The sequence below is a fragment of the Triticum aestivum genome, chromosome 7B (assembly GCF_018294505.1).
Source record: "Triticum aestivum cultivar Chinese Spring chromosome 7B, IWGSC CS RefSeq v2.1, whole genome shotgun sequence".
Lineage (NCBI taxonomy): Eukaryota > Viridiplantae > Streptophyta > Magnoliopsida > Poales > Poaceae > Triticum > Triticum aestivum.
The window spans coordinates 664,542,026-664,567,957 of record NC_057813.1 but is presented as its reverse complement, the minus strand read 5'-3'; the positions used below and the strand labels follow the sequence as shown (position 1 = coordinate 664,567,957).

Sequence of the window (25,932 nt, the reverse complement as noted above, 5' to 3'; positions counted from 1 at the left end):
CTTCATGAAGTTGTCACGCCAACGACTACTTCTACTTCTATGGCTAACGCGTTTAGCAATAAAGTAAAGTAATTTACATGGCGTTCTTCAATGACACGCAGGTCATACAAAAAAAATAAAGACAACTCCTATGGCTCCTGTCGGTTGTCATACTCATCGACATGCAAGTCGCGATTCCTATTACAAGAACATGATCTCATACATCACAATATATCATTCATCATTCATCACAACTTCTGGCCATATCACATCACATGACAATCGCTGCAAAAACAAGTTAGACGTCCTCTAATTGTTGTTGCATCTTTTACGTGGCTGCAATTGGGTTCTAGCAAGAACGTTTTCTTACCTACGAATAACCACAACGTGATTTTGTCAACTTCTATTTACCCTTCATAAGGACCCTTTTCATCTAATCCGCTCCAACTAAAGTAGGAGAGACAGACACCCGCTAGCCACCTTATGCAACTAGTGCATGTCAGTCGGTGGAACCTATCTCACGTAAGCGTACGTGTAAGGTCGGTCCGGACCGCTTCATCCCACAATACCGCTGAAGCAAGAAAAGACTAGTAGCGGCAAGCAAGTTGACAAGATCTAAGCCCACAACAAAATTGTGTTCTACTCGTGCAATAGAGAACTACGCATAAACCTGGCTCTGATACCACTGTTGGGGAACATTGCAGAAAATTAAATTTTTTCCTACGGTTTCACCAAGATCCATCTATGAGTTCATCTAAGCAACGAGTCATGGGAGAGAGATTGCATCTACATACCACTTTGTAGATCGCGTACGGAAGCATTCGAGGGAACAGTGATGATGGAGTCGTACTCGCCATGATTCAGATCACCGATGACCAAGTGCTGAACGGACAGCACCTCCGCGTTCAACACACGTACGGTACGGACGACGTCTCCTCCTTCTCGATACAGCAAGGGGGAAGGAGAGGTTGAGGAAGAAGGCTCCAGCAGCAGCACGACGGCGTGATGATGGTGGAGAGGCGGTACTCCGACAGGGCTTCGCCAAGCGCTCAACGGAGGAGGAGAGGTGTTGGGGAGGGGAGGGGCTGCGCCTTGGATCAGGTGTTCAGCCCTCCCCTCGCCCCTCTATTTATAGGGGAAGGGGGAAGGGGGCCGGCCCCTCTAGATGAGATCTAGAGGGGGGGGGGGCGGCCAGGGAGGGGGGCTTGCCCCCCAAGCAAGGGGGGTGCACCCCCACTAGGGTTCCCCCCAACCCTAGGCGCATGGGCCCAAGGGGGGGCGCGCCCAGCCCTCCAGGGGCTGGTGCCCTGCCCTACGCGGTCCATGTGGCCCACCAAGAGGGGTGGCCCCTCCCGGTGGACCCCCGGAACCCTTCCGGTGGCCCCGGTACAATACCGATATGTCCCCGAAACTTTCCGGTGTCCGTATGACAACTTCCCATATATAAATCTTCACCTCCGGACCCTTCCGGAACTCCTCGTGACGTCCGGGATCTCATCCGGGACTCCGAACAACATTCGGTAATCACATACAAGTCTTCCTTATAACCCTAGCGTCACCGAACCTTAAGTGTGTAGACCCTACGGGTTCGGGAGACATGCAGACATGACCGAGACGGCTCTCCGGTCAATAACCAACAGCGGGATCTGGATACCCATGTTGGCTCCCACATGCTCCTAGATGATCTCATCGGATGAACCATGATGTCGAGGATTCAAACAACCCTGTATACTATTCCCTTTGTCAGACGGTATGTTACTTGCCCGAGACTCGATCGTCGGTATCCCAATACCTCGTTCAGTCTCGTTACCGGCAAGTCACTTTACTCGTACCATAATGCATGATCCCGTGACCAGACACTTGGTCACTTTGAGCTCATTATGATGATGCACTACCGAGTGGGCCCAGTGATACCTCTCCGTAATCCGGAGTGACAAATCCCAGTCTTGATCCGTGTCAACCCAACAGACACTTTCGGAGATACCTGTAGTGCACCTTTATAGTCACCCAGTTACGTTGTGACGTTTGGTACACCCAAAGCACTTCTACGGTATCCGGGAGTTACACGATCTCATGGTCTAAGGAAGAGATACTTGACATTGGAAAAGCTCTAGCAAAACGAACTACACGATCTTGTGCTATGCTTAGGATTGGGTCTTGTCCATCACGTCATTCTCCTAATGACGTGATCCCGTTATCAATGACATCTAATGTCCATAGTCAGGAAACCATGACTATCTGTTGACCAACGAGCTAGTCAACTAGAGGCTTACTAGGGACGTATTGTGGTCTATGTATTCACACGTGTATTACGATATTCGGATAATACAATTATAGCATGAATAAAAGACAATTATCATGAACAAGGAAATATAATAATAATCCATTTATTATTGGCTCTAGGGCATATTTCCAACAAAAACCACCTAGGGAGCACTTGTGCTTTAAATCTCCCCCTTTTTGGTAATTGATGACAACATACATCAAAGCTTTAGATAAAGATATAAAGAATAGCAAGTAAAGCTTTGGAAAGACATGTAACAAGCATAGGCTCCCCCTACATGTATGCAATCATGTGAATATGGAATATAGAATCATGTGAGAGCATAACCATGATAGAGTAGGCAATGAGTTACATGTATCTTGGCCATATGCATCAGAGCAAAGAATATTAAAGAAAATACCTTCATGCTCATGAGTCCTTCTTGCAAACAGTATGTACATCAGCAAGAATTCCTCATACACATGATTGTGATGCATATACTTACCTTGTAGTCTTGAGTTGGCTTAGGATGGAATGAACCTGCGTAAACAAGGTTAGATAACACAGGTACATCTACTAGCCAGAGCAAACAGAAGAAACCACAAGAATACAAGACTGGGATGACATGTAGAGAGTGAGTACTAAGTACCACATTGGATTAGACATGTCCCCAAGAGTAAAGATATGCAATGAATTTAAATTATTTCTTTCCCTTAGATGTCTTGCTCCCCCTGAATCAAGCATGGGATACTGGGAGAAGATAGGTAACAGAAAATCAGAGCTGAAAGATATGAATGAACAGAGCTAATGCAAACTAATGCAAATAAGCACATATGAACATGTCTTTCCCCTCAATAAGACATGTGACATCTCTCCTCTTGAACACCAAGCATCTGGGATCCTTGAGAAATACTTTCAACTTGAGTATTCTCTCCCCCTGGAGATCTCTTTCTCCCCCTGAAGAGGTGATATTTTCTCTGATGTGATCTCTCTCTAAATGATAAGCTTTGATGTGATCTCTCTCTCCCCCTTTGACATCAATTTCCAAGAAGTTTTTTTTGGAATCTGTCGAATGGGTTTGGCCTTGAGTCACAGCACAAGACAAATGATATAAATGTGATGCTTGTAGAGGACAAGATTCATTGAGTGGAGTTGGATCAGAAGAATCACAGAATAAGTGGCAAACTGTTTTTCCTGTTGTGAAGTCGGTGGCATCGAGTGGTATGCGTCGGTTATACCGAAAGAATTTGGTTGGACCAAAATAACTAATCAGTGGAACCGAGTTCATCACAGAGAAAACACTTGTCACCTCAGCTCACTAGTAGGATCTCACAAAGATTTGCAAGGAATTTACTAAATGATATGCAATGAATTGGATGCAGAAAATGCTGAACAAACAGAAAAGAAAGAAATCTAGATGAAGTTTTTTTTGAAAGGGGAAACAAATATGCATGAGACAAATGCAAAAACACAGAAAAGAACACAAGAGAACTTCATCTAGAGATGGTCGGCGACAAAGTCACCTATGTTAGAGTATATTGACTTAGGAGTCAAGTGAGATCACTTGATCATAGGTCATACTCATTGTTTAAGCTCAAAATGGGATTACCATTTTTCGTTTAAGCATCTTGATGTATTCACATCTTGTCGAGTTCCTTTAGCTCATGACTCGGAGTAAAGCTTCTCTAAGATGGAATAACATACCTTGGTTGGTGGTGTTGATCATGTAGTTGAACTTGTGTGGGTTGCTCAAGGTTGATGTAGCTCATCAAGAGTTGGGAGCACCACTTGGAATTTGAGTCCATCTACCTACATGGGTTAGTTCTTGCAAGGAAGAGCACTTGTGTATCCAAAAATGACAATCATGAAGCTCAACATAGAATTTGTCAAAGGATATGTTTGAATGGTTTTGTGCTTCCTTGTCTTCAACCACCTTTGTGTAGAGACTTGGTGATGTAGAGATTGCTCAAGATATGAGTAGGTTACAACCTCATGGAATTAGATTCATCCAAGTACCTACATGGGTTAGATAACATGCAAGATACAAATATATCCAAGACACAAGATTTTCATCATAAGAGAAATATCAAGGATTAGTCATAAGCTCATGTCTTGCATGTATCCAATGGAGTTTCTACTCCAAGTTTGAAGCATCAATGATGTTCAATTCTCCTCTCAACCTGCAAAACACTTTCTCATCAAGAGGTTTGGTGAATATATCCGCTAATTGCTTTTCAGTGCGAACATGCTTAAGATCAATGTCACCCTTAGCAACATGATCTCGAATGAAATGATGACGAACTTAAATATGCTTAGTTCGATAATGTTGTACGGGATTATGACCAATTTTGATAGAACTTTCATTGTCACATAGCAATGGAACATGTTTCACATATATCCCATAATCTTTAAGAGTTTGGGTCATCCAAAGTAATTGAGCACAACATGAACCAGCGGCAATGTATTCCGCTTCGGCAGTGGATAAGGATACCGAGTTTTGTTTCTTGGAGGACCAAGACATAAGAGATCTACCAAGAAATTGACAACCACTTCGAAGTGGACTTTCTATCAACCTTGTCTCCGGCATAGTCCGAGTCGGAGTAGCCAACAAAATCGAAAGAGGCCCTCTTAGGATACCAAATGCCAAAATTTGGTGTATGAATTAAGTAACTATCCTTTTCACGGCCTTAAGATGACATTCTTTAGGAGCAGCTTGATATCGTGCACACATGCACACACTTAGCATAATATCGGGACGTGAAGCACATAGATATAACAATGAACCAATCATGGAGCGATAAGCCTTTTGATCAACCGGTTCACCATCTTTGGTCAAATCGAGATGTCCACTAGTAGGCATGGGTGTAGACATACCTTTTCATTCTTGCATATTGAACTTCTTGAATAAGTCCTTAGTGTACTTCGTTTGAGAGACAAAAGTACCTTACTTAGTTTGCTTGATTTGCAACCCAAGAAAGAATTTGAGTTCACTCATCATTGACATCTCAAACTTCTCCGACATTAGCTTCCCAAACTTTTCACTAAAATGAGGGTTAGTTGAACCAAATATAATATCATCAACATAGATTTGGCACACAAATAGTTCTCCCTTAACCCTTTTAGTAAAAAAGTGTGGAATCAATTTACCCAATTTCAAATCCCTTTTCAAGAAGAAACTTAGTCAAGCATTTATACCACGCTCTAGGAGCTTGTTTAAGACCATAAAGAGCTTTGCGAAGTTTGTAAACATGATTTGGTTTCTTAGGATTGATAAAGCCGGGAGGTTGTTTAACATAAACTTCCTCCTCTATTTCACCATTTAGAAAAGCACTTTTAGTGTCCATTTGGTACAAGGTGATATCATGGTGATTAGCATAGGCAAGTAAGATGCGAATGGACTCAAGTCTAGCAACGGGAGCATAAGTCTCACCATAGTCCATACCTTCGACTTGTGTGTAGCCTTGGGCGACGAGACGTGCTTTGTTGCGAACTACTTGTCCATCTTCATCTTGCTTGTTATGAAACACCCATTTGGTACCGATGATGTTGTGGTTGTTGACGGGCTTCTCAACCAATGTCCAAACTTGGTTCCTCTCAAAGTTGTGTAGCTCTTCATGCATAGTATTTATCCAATCTGGATCTTCCAATGCTTCTTCGACCTTCATAGGTTCAATGCTAGAGATGAAAGAATAGTTTTCACAAAAGTTAGCTAAATGAGTTTTAGAGCGAGTGATTCTCCCAGTTTGAATATCATTGTAGATTTGCTCAACGGGATGGTCTTTAGCAATTCTTGCTCGAACTCGTGAAAGCTTTTGCTTGGATCTTGGTTGAACTTCTTCTTCTTGGCCTTCTTCATTGTTGGCGTTGTCGTTCTCTTGTCGTGGTGGAGAAGGAGGTTGTTGATGTTCATCTTGATGCACTTCCTCGTTTTCTTCATATTGGTGTGTCCCACTTGTGGACGCTTCCATATCAACTCTTTGTTCACCTTGTCGTGAAGTAGAAGCTTCCACTTGGACGGACGAGGTACTCTCCTTCACCTCCATTGGACGGACCTTGCAAATAGACAAGTCTTGGATTGCTTCCGAAGGATCTTTGTCTCCTACAACAATTGGCAATTGCTCTACTTGCGAGCCGTTAGATTAATCAAACTTCACATCTACCGTCTCTTAAACCTTTTGGGTGAAATTGTTGTAGACACGGTATGTGTGAGAGTTTGAGCCATAACCTAGTAGGAAACCTTCATGAGACTTAGGAGCAAATTTAGAACGATGATGCTTATCAAGAATGTAGCACTTTGAGCCAAATACTCGAAAGTATCCAACTTGGGGTTTGTTACCGGTGAGGAGCTATGCCGTCTTGCCGAGTAGCTTGTGAAGATACAAGCGATTTGTTGCATGACAAGCTGTCTCAACCGCTTCTGCCCAAAAGTGCTTCGGTGTCTTGTACTCATCAAGCATTGTTCTCGCCATTTCGATGAGCGTCCGCTTCTTCCTCTCAACAACTCCATTTTGTTGAGGTGTGTACGTAGCCGAGAACTCGTGTGAAATCCCTTCTTCGTCAAGAAAGGTGTCTACATTTGCGTTCTTGAACTCCGTTCCGTTGTCGCTGTGAACCTTCTTGATCTTCACTTCAAATTGGTTTTGGGCCTTTCTAGCGAAGTTTTTGAAGATCTTTTGGACCTGCGATTTATCATCGAGAAAGAACACCCACGTAAATCTTGAAAAATCATCAACTATAACTAGACCAAAAGAATTTCCACCGAGACTCTTGTAAGAGTTGGGACCAAAAAGATCCATGTGAAGTAGCTCGAGTGGCCTCCTTGTGGTCATGATGTTCTTTACGGGATGCCTTCCTCCAACCTGTTTACCTGCTTGACAAGCGCTGCAAAGTATATCCTTATCAAATATGACATCGTTAACACCAAGGATATGATTTCCTTTAATAATCTTGTCAAGGTTTCTCATGCCAACATGACCCAATCGTCTATGCCATAACCAACCTTTTGAGGATTTAGCAATGAAGCAAGTTTTAGGTTGAGCCTTTTTAGTGAAATCAACTATGTATATATCACCTCTACGTATACCGGTAAAGACCATTTTATGATTGTCTCGACAAAACACTTGGCAATCTACTTCAGTAAATAGGACATTGAAACCGAAATCAGCAAGTCTAGATACTGAAAGTAAGTTGTAGCCAAGAGATTCAACGAGCATAACATTCTGAATGGAGCTATCATGTGAGATGGCCACCTTACCGAGGCCAACCATCTTACCCTTTGAGTTGTCACCGAAAGTGACATACGTTCGAGGACTATCATTTTCAGCAAGCTCGCGAAACATGTCTTTATCTCCGGTCATGTGATCGGTAATCCACTATCAAGAACCCATTCCTTTCCTCCTGCCATATATCCCCGAAGATTTGCCATAAGACCAAAATGTCTCATTGCATCATCAAGATCGAAGTCACTATCATCATCCTCGTCATAGTATCCATGTTTAACATCGTCATGTGGTGGATCAAATCCTAGAGAGGGTGATTCATTAGTATGAGTTTGACAATAATCTCCTCTATGAATTCTAGTAGCTTCGGAAATGATATCGCTAATAATTCCAACATCTCCTTTGGCACGCATAAGGTTTGTAAGTTCAAATAGACGATCACTAAACATAGGATCACTAATATTCATCTTACTCAAAGCAATAGACTTATGAAGAATTTCATCAAGATTTTTCAAAGAATAATCATGAAATCATTTCTCAAGAAATTTCCATATAGTGTAGGCACACTCAAGAGTAGGCAAGTTTATAATCAAGTTTCTAGGCAAGCCTCTAGTGATAAGATTAACAATTCTAACATTCCTAATCATGTCAATAGACTCATCAAGGGTAGGATGCATAGGATCAACATAAGGTGCACAAGGACTAGCAATGCACTTGTTCAAATTATATTGATTGAAAATTACAAGCATCTCATTTTTCCACTCATGAAAGTACTCTCCATCAAGAATAGGCACTCTATGTCTAAGACTCCCCAAAGAAGACTCATCCATCTTCCTCCAATGGTGATTAAACCAAGGCAATGGAGACCAATGCTCTGATACCACTTGTAGGACCTTGAGAAGAGGTGTCTAGAGGGGGGGTGATTAGACACTAAGTACCAAAGTTGTAGTTTTTAGCTTCTTTAAGTTTAAGTGGAGTTTAGGCACAAGTTTAACATTCACAACATATAGCAAGCAAGCATGCAAAGAGTATATGAGCAGTGGAAAGTAAAGGATGCAACTTGCAAGCATGTAAAGGGAGGGGTTTTGTAGGATTCAAACGCAATTGGGGACACGGATGTTTTTGGCGTGGTTCCGATAGGTGGTGCTATCATACATCCACGTTGATGGAGACTTCAACCCACGAAGGGTAATGGCTGCGCGAGTCCATGGAGGGCTCCACCCAAGAAGGGTCCATGAAGAAGCAACCTTGTCTATCCCACCATGGTCGTCGCCCACGAAGGACTTGCCTCACTAGTGGTAGATCTTCACGACGTAAGCGATCTCCTTGCCCTCACAAACTCCTTGGTTCAACTCCACAATCTTGTCGGAGGCTCCCAAGTGACACCTAGCCAATCTAGGAGACACCACTCTCCAAGAAGTAACAAATGGTGCGTTGATGATGAACTCCTTGCTCTTGTGCTTCAAATGATAGTCTCCCCAACACTCAACTCTCTCTCATAGGATTTGGATCTGGTGGAAAGAAGATTTGAGTGGAAAGCAACTTGGGGAAGGCTAGAGATCAAGATTCATATGGTAGGAATGGAATATCTTGGCCTCAACACATGAGTAGGTAGTTCTCTCTCAGAACTGATAAGTTGGAAGTGTAGGTTTGTTCTGATGGCTCTCTCCATGAATGAAGAGGAGGTGGAGGGGTATATATAGCCTCCACACAAAATCTAACCGTTACACACAATTTACCAATCTCGGTGGGACCGAATCAACAAACTCGGTCAGACCGATTTAGTAAACCTAGTGACCGTTAGGATTTTCGGTGGGACCGACATGCAACTCGGTAGGACCGATATGGTTAGGGTTAGGGCATAACGTAATCTCGGTGATACCGATTACACAAACTCGGTGAGACCGATTTTGGTAATTAGCTAACCAGAGAGTTGGTCAGGTAAACTCGGTGGGACCGATTTGCTCTTTTCGGTGAGACCGAAATGTTACAAAAGGGAAACAGAGAGTTTACATTGCAATCTCAATGGGACCGATCGCTCACTTCGGTTAGACCGAAATGTTACGAAGGGAAACAGAGAGATTACAATCCCATCTCGGTGAGACCGAGATCCCTATCGGTGAGACCGATTTGCCTAGGGTTTGTGGCAGTGGCTATGACAGATGAACTCGATGGCGCCGGATAGAAAGAATCAGTGTGACCGATTTTGGCTTTAGGTTTAGGTCATATGAGTGGAAGTGGGAAAGTAGTTGAAGGTTTTGGAGCATATCACTAAGCACAGTGGACCAAGAAACTCATTAAGCAACACCTCATCCCTTCTTAATAGTATTGGCTTTTCCTATAGACTCAATGTGATCTTGGATCACTAAAATGTAAAATGAAGAGTCTTGAGCTTGAAGCTTTAGCCAATCCTTTGTCCTTAGCATCTTGAAGGAGTTCCCACATCCTTTAGTCCATGCCACTCCAATGTTGAACTTGACTGAAATATACTAGATAAAAGTGTTAGTCCAACAAGAGATATGTTGACATTAATTACCAAAACCACCTAGGGAGCACTTGTGCTTTCATGGTTGACTTGGAACTAGGATGAAAAACAATTAAAACACATGCTCCAGTCGTGAGCCGAGGGTGGACTTGCAACTTGGACAACTACTACCCCAATTAGGACTGGATGATGGACTTGCAAGAAGGATAACTGCAGACTATTAGCCCAGTTACGAGTGAAGAGTCGACTTGCAACTAGGATAAAACAAACGTTGTGAGTGAAGGGTGGATCTGCAACCGGGATAAAAGCAAAACACATGTCGAGTTGCGAGTCAAGGGTAGGCTTACAACTGGGATGAAACAAACTACATGCCTAGTTGCAATTCAAGGGTGTGCCTACAATTGAGACAAGTACGTAAAACTGCAATATGAGATGCAAGACGAGGACGGACTTGCAACTGGGACAAGTATATAAAACTACGATACAAGTTGCGAGTCAAGGATGTACTTGCTAAATTGAGTGTCGACTTGTGATTGGGATGGAAAACAAATTGCATGCCTAGTTGCGAGTCAAGAATGAGTTTGCAACTGGAATAAAACAAGTTATGGGCCTAAATGCGAGTCAAGGGAGGATTTGTAAGTCGGACAACTACACAAAACTAAAAATAAAAGAGAAAATAGAAAAATAAATAACAAAATAAAAAATCACAATAAAGAACTAAAAAGTAGCTCAACGGAAGAAAGAGAGTGACAGCAATGAGTAACTTTACTCTATAGAAAAAGTGAACCCGCACCCACACCATAAAGTGAGAAAAATTGCTGCCCGCACAAAGTGTAAATTGACAGAACTCCGACACCAAATGCGAGCTGCAAAACGCCCCCAGCGCGCTACGTCACATAGTCGGCCAACTATGGAAGGAAATCGCGAAACGGGTCGACAATGTGACACGGATCAAAATGTTGCATGAAAATTTCAGCAACAAAAGATTGTACATTTGAAATTTTAGATTTTTTTGATAAAGACATTTAGATAAGACATTGCTAAATTTTGTCCCAATGTGTCACAATCTATGTGAAACACATGATCATATACTCACACTTACGCAAACATGAAAGAAAACCAGCGTGACCGAAGGTACTTGCAACTGGGACAACTACAAACTATGAGCCCAATTGCGAGTTGAGCGTGGACTTTTTCTCGGGATGAAACACAAACTGCATGGCTAGTTGCGAGTCAAGGATGGGTTTGCAACTGGAATGAACAAATTATGGGGCTAGATGTGAGTCAAGGGTGGATTTCTAACTCGGACAACTACACAAAACTAAAAACAAAAGAGGAAATAGAAAAATAAATAATAAAATAAAAAAAGCAAAATAGAAAACTGAACAATAGCTCAACGGAAGAAAATGAGTGAGAGCAAAGAGTCATGTTACTCTATACAAAATTGAACCCGCATCCACAACATAGAGTGAGAGAAGCTGCTGCCCGCACAAAGTGAAAATTGACACAACCTCGACAACAATGCGAGCCGCTAAACGCCCCCAGCGCGGACGATGTCACATAGCCGGCCAACAACAGACAGAAATCGCGAAACGGGTCGACAACATGACACGGATCAAAACGCTGCACGGAAATTTCAGCCACAAAAAATTGTACATTAAAAAATTTAGATAAGACATTGCTAAAACTCTTCCCGATGTTTCACAACCTATGTGAAACAGAGGATCATATACCCACACTTACGCAAACATGGAAGATAATGAGAAAAACGGCCACTAGTGCGACATGAAAAACCGGCTCGACAACACAAACACCAGCACGACCCAAGGTACATGCATATGAACAAAACAATTTTGCACGAAACATACATGTTTGATCCAAAATAAAATAAAATAAAATAATGATATTTGAAATAAAAGTGAAAACAAAAACAAACAAAAAATACGTGTGGCTTGTCCATTTTTTTCCTTTTCACCTCTTGCAGTAAGACAACAAATAAGGGAAAAAATGCAACTAATAGTGTGCTGCAGGGTGTGTTTGCACGAGCTACAACCCATGCATGCAGCTACATATACGTGCAAAATCGACCACGGCCCCCAAAACGATGTGAAGAAAACACCGAACGCTCAATAGAACCCTATGGACCGATACGTGAAACAAACTAGTGCAAGCGCAGTCTGCGGAAGAACACCCCCCAAAAAAAAGGGGGGAGGGGGGGGGGGGGGGGGGGGGACAACGCACTATGCTGAGAAAAGAGAACAAATCTTAAAGGGCTTTCATCCTATGGTGATAGAGTTACATGTGAGGTACTATTTCATATCTAGACGTGAAATAGCAAATCTGCTTTCTTAATGTTGTTCCTTTTGTTATATAGCTACTAATCCCGGCTGAGACAATTTATATGGATAGGTGGCATAGTAGTTAACTTTTGTATATAGTTTTCTCATAATTTCTTTTATTAACATAATTTTTAGTACCCATCATTCAAATCATGGGGCCAACTTTCGTGAAGTCCAAATGATTTGTGCCTTTCTTATTGAAGATTTATCGATCAGTTGGAAAAACAATCATTTGTATTACACATAAACATTATAGTGTTACTCTATTTCTTTAGTATATACCCCCCTTTCTAAAATACTTGAAATGCTAAGTTTGTCCTAAGTCAAACTTCTTTAAGTTTGGTCAAATTTATTGAAAAATATATCAATATCTACAAACACCAAGTTAGTTTCATTACATTCATCGTAAAACATATTTTTCATGTTATATAAATTTAATTGTGTATATGTTAGTAAGAGCCTGTCCGGAAGCTCTCCAAACTCTCAACTCCGCTCCGCGCGAGCAGCTGGGTTCGAGCCGCTCCGCACGATTGTGCTGGTGCTCCCTCCGCTCCGGGGGTTGTAGTTGGAGAGTGGAGGGGATCCGAACAGGGCCTAAGTTTTTCTATATATGTGGTCTAACTTTAAAAAGTTTTTTTTCCTTTTTGCGAGGGAGTTTTGCTAGAACTCATCTAGATGAGATATAGTTTAGTCTCATTCACCTTTTATAACCATTGGATGTGATGCTATAAGATGCGTGTATGCTGATGTGGTTGGTATCTGTTCTTATTTTCAAAGTGAATGAGACCAAATTATATCTCATCTAGATGAGTTCTAGGCACTCCCAAACTTATTTTGAAATGGAGAGAGTACAGCACAGCAAGGTTCCAAGGTTGGACGGCTTTTAGGGATCACATCAGTTGGGTTAATTAATTAGCACGAGGAATATCCCCACAGCGACATCCGCAGATCTGCCTCGTTCCTGTCGTGCTAGACTTTGTTGGAATACATATACTCACGGGTCAACATACTCACATCGCCAATGTCGTGGGCGCTACACTGCTGCTACTACTTCTTCCTAACAGCAGCTGGCTACATCGAATCATCAGGCGCGTAGAACCAAACGATCGATCTCGTTGCCGCCGCGTCTCACGTTCATCTTGGACACGAAATTTACAGCGCCAAACATGTCATCCTGTACGTACGTCACGTGCGTGCATGTTCGGTCACCCGTCTCGCCGGAATGCAGCAGTAGTTTACAGACAAGACGAGACGAAAACCAGCGAATACGACGGACAAGGGAAACGTTGGGGCCTATGTCAGCGCCGGCCGGAGCCAAGAGAGAGTTCACACGCGCGCGCCAGCGCCAGGCTGTGCCCCGGCCTCGGAACCTAAGCCGCGGCCACTCCGCATGCACCCGGCACGCACCGCCCGGCCGCGCGCCACGCCTATTCTTAGCTCTCCCCGCCACCTCCGTCGTCGCGTCGTCCCTCCCTCCTCCACCTCCCCACCACCTCCCGCCTCCCGCCTTTCTTTAGCCGCCGGCGCGCGCGCAGGCCTCCCATTAATCCATCCTCCGCCACCCGCGCGCGCCGCGCTCGCCATGGCCGGCGACGGCGCCGGCGCGGCCGGGCTGCTCCTCCTGGCCCTGGCCGCCCTCGTCGCGGCGGCGGCGGCGGAGTCCGAGGGCGACGTGCTGCTGGCGCTCCGGGCGACCCTGCGCGGGCCGTCCGGCGACGGCCCCCCGGCGCCGCTCGACCAGTGGGTCTCCTCCGCCGGCACCGGCCCGTGCCAGGACCCGGTCTGGTACGCGGTGCGGTGCTCCTCCAACAAGGTGCTCGGCCTCCGCCTCGAGTACCTCGGCCTCCAGGGCAACGCCCCCGACATGGCCCCGCTCGCGGCCCTCACGTCCCTCCGCGTGCTCAGCTTCGCCAACAACAACCTCACCGGCCCGTTCCCGCCCGGGCTCACCGAGCTCCCGGCGCTCAAGATGCTCTACCTCTCCCGGAACCGCCTCAGCGGCGAAATCCCCGGCGACACCTTCGGGGCCATGATGGGGCTCAGGAAGCTCTTCCTCGCCGACAACACCTTCACGGGCGCCATCCCAGACTCCATCACCTCGCCCAAGCTGCTCGTGGTGCAGCTCGCCAGGAACCGCTTCCAGGGCAACATCCCGGACTTCGACCAGAAGGACCTCCAGCTCTTCGACGTCTCCCACAACCGACTCTCCGGCCCCATCCCGCAAGGCCTCCGCCGGTTCAAGGCCGCCTCGTTCGAAGGTGAGTTCGTTCCTTCCTTCATTGCACGACGACGTGCATGCACGTACGTTTACGTTTTCTACTATAGTCTCATTAATTTGTTATATACTTAGCTAGCTGCATGTGGCTTTCGTTCGATCGTGCTGGTGTTAATAGGACTATATTAATCCTCTCTGTCTCTCTCGTTGCTGGGTTGGAATTGTTTTGTGTGAATCCTAATTTTTTCTTCTGAGCAAATCTCACTGTTTGTGAACGTAAATGTACACTTCATTCGAGTGCAGTTAATTGTAGCCAGAGGTAGCGTTATAATCAGTTAGCAATAGGATGGTTTGGGTGTAACGGAGCCAAACTTAATTTTCACTCTCGCATTTGTCGCGCGCAGTTCAGCAAGTTATTATTAATTCCAGGGAACTAAAGATTGATGAAGCAGAGAGCCGATAGTAGCTTTCGCTACAAGAACCAGGTGAAGAAAAAAACAAAGTGAAACCCCTCAAAATTAATATAAAATTAACGGGATATGCCTTGGTTAGCCGGCCAAGCAAGCAGCGCCTGGGAGGAGGGACACAAATTTACTCTACTAAAAAAATTCTAATGTATAAAAGTTTATTATTAAATATGTTAAGAAAATATAAAAGCAAGTATAATAAGATGATGTAAGTGGGCTAGAATTTAAATTGTATATTTTTGCTGAGTTGGTGAAGAGAATAGGAGGGAAAAGAGAAGCAGGCTATAAATGAACAGTGAGCTGCAACACGTGCTCCTAGAAACTCCATGAAAGTCCATAAGAGTGTAAGGTGGATCATAGTAGTATATATTCATAGCTAACTATTTTACGTGTTGGTCATAAGGTTGAGTACAGATGACATGTCACCCGCAAAAAAAGAGAGGATAGATGATATGGCAACAACATATAACCAGCAGTTGGCTATACTTTTAACAATGCTCTAAAGCTGAATTGATAGGAGCACCATTGGTGGTCAGATACTTCAACACTGATGTATCTAGGATGAGCCTTACGGAGAAGAAATCACGGGGCTCATATCGTAGCTCTACAAAATTCACCTTTCCTAAACCAAGAACAAGAAGTAAGAAGATAAATGTACCTACTAAATTAGTTGTACTACCCTCAAAACTTGTTGTGGTGGGTATTGTTTTGCCGTGGTAGATAGGTATGAAATAATGATTTTCTAGGATGTGAAGCAGAACTAAAGGGATGTGGATAAGGGGAGAGGAAATATGTAAGATATAATATTGCACTAGGTATGGTCTATGAAGTGTATCATAAAAGGTAATGTGATAAAAGCATCAATATAAATTTTCCATCAACTGAGTTCAAAATAGAAAGATTCAGAATAAAAACCAAGAATTACCCAATATCTTGCTACAACAAGATATGTGGTATTTTTAGCTTTTCTTTCTTAGAAGTTCCCCATACTATGTAGTAGAAAAAAACATATCATTTATATGTGAGACTTCAACGGTAGCTAAGTCTAGAGGGAAGTTATGATAATTTACTAAATTAAGCGGGAAAGCGCTGAGAACCAAACCCGTATCTTATTCTTGGGAAGGAGGTGATTTAACATTTAATTGTGCTCGCTACGATATATAACTTATAGCGTATATCCCTTTTGGTTAATCATCTATGTTTTGGTCACCTATTTTGTTTTGTCCTATTATATTATATTTTCCTTAATCCGAGCAGTGGAATTTCATATACTTAAAGAGAATGGATTTCTTTTGTGGAATAGTAATTGATAGGGCCTTGTTGATAAGTGCTACAAGATCTAAGGCATTGGAACTCGTGGTTATGGATCTGTGTTATTTAGTATGGAGCATTGTATTTTCCAAGTAAATACTCCCTCTGTTCCTTTATAAGGTGTATTTGTTTTTTCAAAAATCAAATGAGTGCTTGTTTGACCGAGCTTTTAGAAAAATATATCAATATCCACAAGACGAAAATTATATCATTTGATCCATCATGAAAAGGAGTTTCATATTTTATCTATTAGGTATTGCAGATGTTGCCATTTTATTGTATAATATCGGTCAAACATTCAAATAGTTGACTTACAAGGAAACCAATACAACTTATATTCTGGAACGGAGGGAGTAATACCTAGTATATGAAAGAATGAAATTGTGTTTTTTTCTTGTGGAATAAAAGGGCCACAACCATTGAAAGGAAAATTGCAATAAATATCCCTACAATTCGTTGTCAGCAAAGCTGAAATCATGACTACCCCTCAACAAGCCCTAGCTGTTATCCTTGGTATGAACCACCTAAAAACATCCAATTACCTTCTTGGTTGCATCCTCCCCTACTGTACCTAGACAATTTTTCTCCCTATTTCCTTTTAACATTGTTATTTTAGTTCTAGCCTTCATCTTTTGATCAATATATTGGCCATATAATGACATTCTTAAAAAGGAGGGGGAAGAGGAGTAATCTGCCGCGACAAACAAAAAGAATGAATAACTTTGCAGCTCATATTTATTGGCAAACATAAAATTGATTTGTGAATCTAATTTGATATCCTTTGTGATCCGGAAGTTAAAAGTACTCAATCAATGGTCCAACTCATACCTACGCCTATTGCAATTACATAGTCGTGAGCAATCCCGCTAAAGTGATAGGAATTCGGCAGGCACGAATAGAATCGACTATTGTTCTTTGACAATCATAGAGTATGTTTTTCTTAAGCTTTTGAATCTTCTCAATCCATAAGTACTAGGATATATATCTCACATATATAAATACCATATCCTATTCATTTGGAAATCTTGGTTGGCCACACCTTCAGTATCACATCCAAGATGTTTGAATTTACGATAGGTACTAGGTATACTGCTTTGAATTTGGTGAATATAATTCTACTTATGTTTTCTTATCTTGTTTTGATTATTCTCCTTGTCAGATTCTTTCTTGGAACATGCATTGCTAACACCATAAAACCTTTTGTCATTTCTATTGAGATGAGGCCACACCACAAACTACAATGTGCATCACGTATGTACAAATCAATTTGATTAACATTGACGAGTTTAGCTAGGCTCGTAGTCTTTCTCTGATGGACATCATACAAATTATACTCAAATACAAGTTAAGTACATGTTAATGTTTAATTTCTTGCAAGACTTGTTATTTGACAGAAATAAGTAGAAACACTTGGCGTACACCAGATGGTACCAAACGCATTATGGTGAACATATCAAATATTGAAATAGTTTGCATTAACATCATTTTTGTGCTTCTTGGTGATAACTATAAGATATGATATTTTTATACCAACGATAATGCTAACTTATTCTTGAATCTACTATACCTTGTAAGATGTATTTGAGCGTGAAAAAGGATATAAAAAAACATGACAATTGTTTAATTTATACTCTAGAAATTTCTATAAATTTGCTTACTTGGCATCAATCACAGGAACCCTTTATTAAGATATTATTAGAACACACACTTTAGCAATCTCTACAACGATATGTAAGAATATTAAAATATAAATGAGAACACATGAAACTATACATATACACTATATAATTCACAAAATTACCAAACATCAATGCAACAAGGAGTGCGGTTTTTCAAAAAAAAGTCATTTTAATATTTTAGCGACTTTGTGTCATGGTTTTGTTAATCGGCAGCATGTCTAGAATGACAAAATGATGTAACTGTTATTAGAGAATAGTGTTTAATTTGAGCACAAAGATGGTCATTTTTTATAATATATGTGACTATATAAAAGATAACATTGTAGTTAATAACTATCAATATTGTTATGTGATTAACTATGTCAATTAAGTAGTAGAAAACATACACATTAAATTGTAATATGGTAAACAAGTTTATAAAGTGTAAAAGCTTAGTATAAATTATACTTATTTTTAGGACCTCGATAACTCCCGATCCTTCGGTCTGGAGGAGCACCAGACCAGAGGAGCACCAGACCAAACGACTCGTTTGTTCGGGGATGCACCTTTTACCAAACGAAAAGGTTCAGGAGGAAACCCCTCAAGCCCGAACTACCCCCATTAGCGTGATTTGAAAAAGGCCTCAATAGCCCAACTTGATGGGCCTCTTCTCAGGCGTGAAAAAAAACCAAAAAATCAGGAACAGTAAAACAAAAAACAAAAACAGTACAAAGATGATGAAGAAAAAGAAACTCCTTGCCTTCAAAACAAAAAAAATTAGTGTAAAAATGTCATGGTTGCTGATCCACTTTCATTAATAAAAAGACATTAACGAATCAGTTTGCCATGGTTAATAAAAGTGAAATATGTCATGTTTCAGACAATAAAAATGCCATGGTAGCAGAAAATAACTTTGCACTGGTTAAAAATGATTATTTGGGTATGGAAAAAGATCTAAAATTGCCATGGGTGTAACTTAAAAATTGCCCTATTCAAAAACGAGAACTTTGCCATGGAAAATGAACATCTTAAGTAACCATGGTAATGTTCTTCGAATAAGATACGACAACGGCACTACCTTTTTTAATAAAATTGCCATGTTCATGGAAACAATTTTGAAACATCTTAAGTTGCAATCACTACGAAGTCTACACTACGAAAACTTGCCATGAAGTTTGCATATATATGGATACAACATGGGAAAAGAAATGAAGTTTACACTATGAAAGATGCCATCATGGCAACATATGGAAAAAATATATATGGTGAAAAAATGTTTATCTAAACACAATTGCCTTCAAAGAATTAAAAAAAGAAGCAAAAACATTACAAATATTGTAGGCCCAAAACCTGCTTCTGTCCCAATAAATAGAGATAACACACACAAAAAAGACCTAAAAATGCACTGGACCAAGAAAAAGACTCCCTGAAAAAAATCTAGGAACAAAATTGCCATGGTCTAATAACAAAACTACCATATAGTCATGGGAAAAAGGTATATTACAGAAATTTACATGTTTTGCCATGATGTTCATACATACTTCATTACAAAATGACTGTGGAAAAGTTTGCGATGATATTATGAGAAAAAAAAGTGGACATATAGGACAGAACAAAAAAGATTCCTACAAAAATTGCCATTGGGCATGAATAAAAAATGTAATTTAAAACTTTCACAGGATAAATTAAAGTAAAATTTGCCATGTATTTAAAAGTAAAATTGCCATGGCAATTAGGGGTCATTTTTTGCCATGGCGAAATAAAAAGGAAATTTGCATGGTTCATAAAGGTAAATTTGCCATAGTCCATAAGGCAAAATTGCCATGGCAAAAAAGGTACAATTTGCCACATATGTTAAAATAAATTTTCCATGTATTTAAAAGCAAAATTGCCATGGCAGTTAGGGGTCATTTTCTGTCATGGCAGCTAATACAAAATTTTCCATGGCAACAACTCGAGAATGTTTCCATGGCAACTTCTAATAGAGATTCTATCAACTGTAACTACTTGTAGCAGTTATGTCATGGCACCTAATAAAGAATTTTGCCATGTCAAACTACTCTAGCATTTTGCCATGGAAACTACTCATAGCGATTCTAGCAATTGCAATTACTCGTAACAGTTCTATAATGGCAGCTAATACAGAATTTTCCATGGCAACTACTCCGGATTTTTGCCATGGCAACTACTCCGGATTTTTGCCATGGCAACTACTCCAGATTCTTGCCATGGCAACTACTCATATTCAATTATCTGTTGTGCATTCTACTAGGACATTGCATGGTAATTTGAGAAAAATGAAACAAATATGCCATGGTAATTATTTACAAAAACAAAAGATGGTAGCTATTCAATATATAATTACCATGTCAAGTTGATGAAAATTTGCCATAGCAAATGATGTTGCCAACCGTTAGTTGAGAGAAAAACAGTTTGTTGCCACGTAGCACATAGAAAAAGCATGCTGCCCATCCTTGGAAATCTACTGCAAAATTGCCATGATGGTAAGAATCAGTATAGGTTTGTTGCCATGCGAGCATGATTAAACCTGAAAAGGCATGCTCCCAAGGGTATGGGGGGAGTCGACATCTGGTCGAGGGCGTGGTGTTGGCCCCGTGTTCGCCACTCAGATGAGAAGATGGATGTCGGGATCCGACGAGTGAAGAAGAACAACCTTGGCTGCCTCCTTCTCCTCCTTTGCCGAGCACTACCGCTCGCCCGATCAAGCATCTACAGACGTCGCCACCCGCGGAGGCCGCACCTTGGTGCCCACATGGCCGCAGCCGTCCCGCAAAGCCGCAGTCCTCCTTCAAAACATCCAAATCCGGCGACGACTGAGGCCGAAGCCCGCCGCTAGTGGCGGAAGCGTTCGTCGATGTCCTTGCCTGCCCGACGCCAGTCGTCCCCCCCTTCAAATCTGGCGACGCACAAGGCCGCAACCTAGTGCCCAGCCTAACTGACGCCCTCCTGCATCTCTCTCCACCATCCGCCGCTCCGACCGCAGTACTCCTTCGCCCCCCCCCCTATGCGCCGCCGTCGCCTTCGCCATCTCCAACTCCACCACGACGTGGCTGCGCGCGTGAAACGGGTTGGCTGTTGTCGGCGGGAAGCCGCCGCCGCCGTTGCAGGGGGGATGCCACCATCCGCCGCTTCGACCGCCAGACGCCTTCGCCGCCGTCCCCGCTAGCCCTGTGTTGTGTTATGTGGATAAGAGAGTGGGTGGGAATGAGTGGAGGAGAGCAATGGAGTTGTTCGGGTGGCTTTTGCCTCGTCCCGAATGAGTGTCAGGTGATGACGTGGCAAGCCAGACCGTTTCGTGTGATGACAACGAGAGGGTTCGGGAGGAGAAGCAAAAAAGCTGGTCGTTCGGGACTTATTGATTCTGTATTTTTAACACCGTCACGTGGAAACTTTGCTTGCATAACACTCAACCCCAAACAAATAAAAACTATGACTAAAGACAATATAAATTTTGAAAATCAAATAAGTTTAGTAAACCCTAGTTCTTTTTTGTAGAGAAACAAGATTATTAGAAAATACAGTTTATAAAAAATAAGATTAGCATAACTATATGAAATGTATTTAATGTTACAGTTAAGGTGTCTGCACAACTGAATTAAGATTGAACAGCAGATGTTAACGCCATCATGTACAAATTTAGCATCAGGATTCATTACGGTTGCTGATTCTGATATTAGCATCAACTTTTGCTTTCTTTGGATCGAGCTCTTATGTTTTAAGCTTTTTGTGACGGGTTGGTCTCTCTTAACAGATTGATTTTGCACTAAGGGCATGTCTCTCACACTTTTGATTTTTAAGCCTCGCCAAAACCTGTCTTGGCCTGACAAATGATCATGCCACATCGTAGCTAGCCTCCTTTTGGGTTGCCATACTCTATATATCTTATTTTCTCTCTAATCATTATACCCTAGGACCATACTATCTAATAAGGTCTTAGGCATTGAGAATCCCACCACAACAGTACACATATTCATGCATGTTCGTGCAAACACACTAAACATAGCGGGTGTATTGGTGCCAATGGCGTCATATATATGAGATATGGGGGATGCCGAAGTTGCTAAGGAAATATGAGAGAAAACAATATAGGTATCCGAACTTGAAAAGAGTAGAGAAACACTGAGGATGAGGTTATCCCGATAATCGAGAAATGATTATTAAATATATATAATCAACTATTCGCTACTGTATAGAAAATATTTAGTTCAACACAGAAAGTGTTTTTTTTATATTTCCTTATTTTACAATCCTATGTATAAGCATAATTAAACCATAGCAAATCCACATACTCATGCAACACTTAAGCACCTTCTTGTGAGGCCAAATATTTTCCTCGTTTCTTTTGATAAGCGAAAGTAATATGGTTACATGAATAAAATTACCTCCAAGGGCACCACATAAAATAAGTACTACTAAAGCCTACTCTCTCACGGTTATTCTGCCAAGGGTCCGCCCCATGCAATTTCCCAACCCTCAACCTCACCTTTTACTCTAATCAAAATGAAAAAAGCCATAGGTGAGATGTTAAGGAAGAGTCTCATTTAAGGCGAAGCCGACACCACCACATTTTCCCAGTTAAGCATCCGAGCATAAGGTGATCTATGGTTTCTGAGTAAGGTGGGCAAACAACGCAAAAGACACAATTTGACCATCTCATCACTAGTGGTGGCCAAGTATCCACTTGGTTTTAGACCATGAGCCACATAAGCTCCAATTTAGATAGATCCATGGGCTCCACGTTGTCGGTCTTGTGCCTGTGGTGGTTAGCAGGCTAAGGGAAAAACCTAATTGGCCATGAATTTTCAGCTAGTAATGGCCTAGAGAGATGTACTAGTTTGGCAACGACAATTTTTCCAAATTTGTAGTGATATGAAACTTTAGTATTCCAATGACTCGTCAATGAATACTTCAGTTTCTAAGAACAACAGATTTTCTCAGTTTGGTTTAGGAAAAAGAGGTCAAGACATCTTTCTCTAATAATACTTACTACAGTTTATAAATTTGTGATGTTTGTTGATGCCAAACACATCGAAGTTATAAAAATCGACAATTCTCTTCAGATACTCCAAAAACTAGAAGATAGCCCAGACGTTGCAGCGGAAATGCATGCTTATATTTGTAGGCTGATGACCTAGCTAGGTAAAGCGTGAGGATTAACTATGATGAGATGACATGTTGATAATGGGCAAACATGCATGTCTTATTAATCTGGATGAATTGCATGGATAAAACATAGATAAATAGTGGGATGAAGCATGAAACTAAAAAAACGAAAATAGTAATAGTTAGTGATGTGGTATGTGTAGTGAGATGATATGTGTGCATGTTTAGAGAAATAAAATTAGTAGGAACTAACTATTTTGGATCTTGGCCTGAACGGTGTCATCCCATCACCCTGACAGTATCACCGTGCACCAAGACTTCGTTAACACTGGGATCGACCAAACTGGTAAAGGTGTTTTTTTTTTAGAATCAACTGATAAAGGTGTTGTGAGTAATATTTTCGACCAATTGACATTGTAAGATGACCCTTCCGAGTAATGGCAGACATACGTACAACTAATTACAGATTTAATGTAATAAGTGACATGGAGAATTTTGATTCGAGATGGGGAGGAAGGGGCCTACCCTAATTATCGCCATACCACGACAGGTCAAGATTTTTCCGCGAAAAAAAGGTGCAACTCGGAAATGCACATCGTTATAGACAAATTGTTACAATGTCCCAAATTATAGAGTTGTGGCCTCTCGGCACCATGGATAGTGTTTGGCCATGTGACCAAACTACTCTATAGGTGTGGACATTAGTGCAACATTTGCTTTAGGACAAACCTAAGAAACACACCAAATTGCTAATGTGTAGTTTTGATCTTGCCACGATGTATGCATCCTCTCAAGTCTCATCCTAATTACTTGCCCCTGGAATCCTCAGGCAACACGGATCTCTGCGGCGCGCCGCTCGACGTTGCGTGCCCTCCGTCGGCGCTTCTCGGCGCCTCACCAGATTCCGACTCATCAGGCAGCCTGAGGGTCCTCATGATCATCGCCATCGCGGTGGTGGCGTTCGGCGGCCTCCTCGCCATCATCGGCATAATCACGGCGCTCATGTCCCGCAACAAGGACAAGGACGAGCCGGCCGACGCCACCGAGACACCCGGCATTGCCGCGGCCAAGATGCAGTCCACGGCCGACAAGTCCATCAAGATCGCACAGGTGACCGGCATGCATTTCGTGGCCGGGTTAGAGCTTAAAACTCTTGAACTGAAGCAGCACTGAAACTTACATGATCGTGCGCGCGTGTGCAGGCTGACTCGGAGCAGCACGGCGTGGTGGCGCCGGTGCCGTCCAAGCGCGGCGGGCGGCGCGACGGGCTGGTGTTCCTCCAGGAGGGCCGGGAGCGGTTCGAGCTGGAGGACCTGCTCCGGGCGTCGGCGGAGGTGCTCGGCAGCGGCAACTTCGGCGCGTCGTACAAGGCGACCCTGGTGGAAGGGAAGCCCATGGTGGTGAAGCGGTTCAAGGAGATGAACGGCGCCGGGCGGGCGGACTTCAACGAGCACATGCGACGCCTCGGCCGTCTTGTCCACCCCAACCTCCTCCCCGTCGTCGCCTACCTCTACAAGAAGGACGAGAAGCTGTTCGTCACGGAACACATGGTCAACGGCGGCCTGGCTCAAATCCTCCATGGCGGTAATGATAACCGATCATACATGTTTCATGTGCGTCCTGGAGTGCCGATCGATGTGAGACGTGATGGACGTCTGATGAGTGCATGCAATGCAGGAGCGACGTCGAGCCTGCGGCTGGACTGGCCGGCGCGGCTGAAGATCATCAAGGGGGTGGCGCGCGGGCTGGCGTACCTGTACGAGGAGCTGCCGATGCTCACGGTGCCGCACGGGCACCTCAAGTCCTCCAACGTGCTCCTGGACGCCGACATGGAGCCCATCCTGAGCGACTACGCGCTGGTCCCCGTGGTGACGCCGAGCCACGCGTCGCAGGTGATGGTGGCGTACAAGGCGCCCGAGTGCGCGACGGCGGGGCGGGCGAGCAAGAAGAGCGACGTGTGGACGCTGGGCATCCTGGTGCTGGAGCTGCTGACGGGCCGGTTCCCGACCAACTACCTCCGGAAGGGGCGGGAGGGCACGACGGACCTGGCCGGCTGGGTGCACTCGGTGGTGCGGGAGGAGTGGACGGGCGAGGTGTTCGACAAGGACATGCGCGACACCCGCAGCGCCGAGGGCGAGATGGTGAAGCTGCTCAAGGTCGGCCTCGGCTGCTGCGACACCGACGTCGCCGCGCGCTGGGACATCAAGGAGGCACTGGCGCGCATCGAGGAGGTCCGCGAGCGCGACCCCGCCGACGACAGCAGCACCGCCTCCTCCTACCTCAGCGACGGCGCCGGCGCCGGCGCCGCGAACGACCACCCGCACTCCCTCTCGACGTAACGTATAGCAAACGTATGAAAATCCTGGGCCGGCTGGCTGCACCGTGCGTGCATCCATGCCAGGGGTCTGTAAACTTGTGACGGATTTGGTGCGTGTGTAAGAATCGTTAGAGTTTTCTGAGGAAAATGGAGGGCTTGACTGTGGGATCTCGTCGTCGTCAGTCAATCGTAGGGGGAGATTGTTCGTGTCGGAATAAGGCCGTTTTACTTGTGTTAATTTTTCTGCGTGTGATATTGATAATCGTTGCAGGGGTGGTATGCGAAGTAGCGAACGTCGTTGTTGTCAGAATAAAGGAGTGTGAGGGGAGCGCTGCGTAGGAAGAGGATGAATGAATAAATGACGCTCTTTGTGCCTGTGTGAGTCGCGTCTTTTTTTCTAGATGTGTGAGCCGTGTACGCTAGGTATTTGGAGAGCAAGTAGTTAACTAGCGCTCCTTCGGAAGCCTCGCAACAATCAGTGTCACTTGGCGCGCTCTCAGCCATTCGTCACTTGTGGCGCTCTGGGTGCTCCCTTCGGATTATGTTTTTATTTTA

At 43.3% G+C, this 25,932-nt stretch overlaps 1 protein-coding gene across 1 annotated transcript; it reads left to right on the top strand.

Moving 5' to 3' along the window:
- Positions 1–13,867: 13,867 nt before the first annotated feature.
- Positions 13,868–25,662, top strand: LOC123159650 (pollen receptor-like kinase 4). Its single transcript, XM_044577463.1, has 4 exons — positions 13,868–14,543; positions 23,890–24,170; positions 24,263–24,644; positions 24,738–25,662. The coding sequence occupies exons 1-4, from the start codon at positions 13,868–13,870 to the stop codon at positions 25,397–25,399; spliced, it is 2,001 nt and encodes a 666-aa protein (XP_044433398.1). The 3' UTR covers positions 25,400–25,662.
- The last annotated feature ends 270 nt before the right edge of the window (positions 25,663–25,932 follow it).

What these genes read in the sequence shown, in the direction of transcription:
- LOC123159650 (XM_044577463.1), top strand. Translation starts at nt 13,868, where the DNA reads ATGGCCGGCGACGGCGCCGGCGCGGCCGGGCTGCTCCTCCTGGCCCTG. An exon ending in CAAGGCCGCCTCGTTCGAAG is followed by an intron (nt 14,544 to 23,889) that starts GTGAGTTCGTTC and finishes TGGAATCCTCAG; the next exon opens with GCAACACGGATCTCTGCGGC. An exon ending in GGCTCAAATCCTCCATGGCG is followed by an intron (nt 24,645 to 24,737) that starts GTAATGATAACC and finishes CATGCAATGCAG; the next exon opens with GAGCGACGTCGAGCCTGCGG.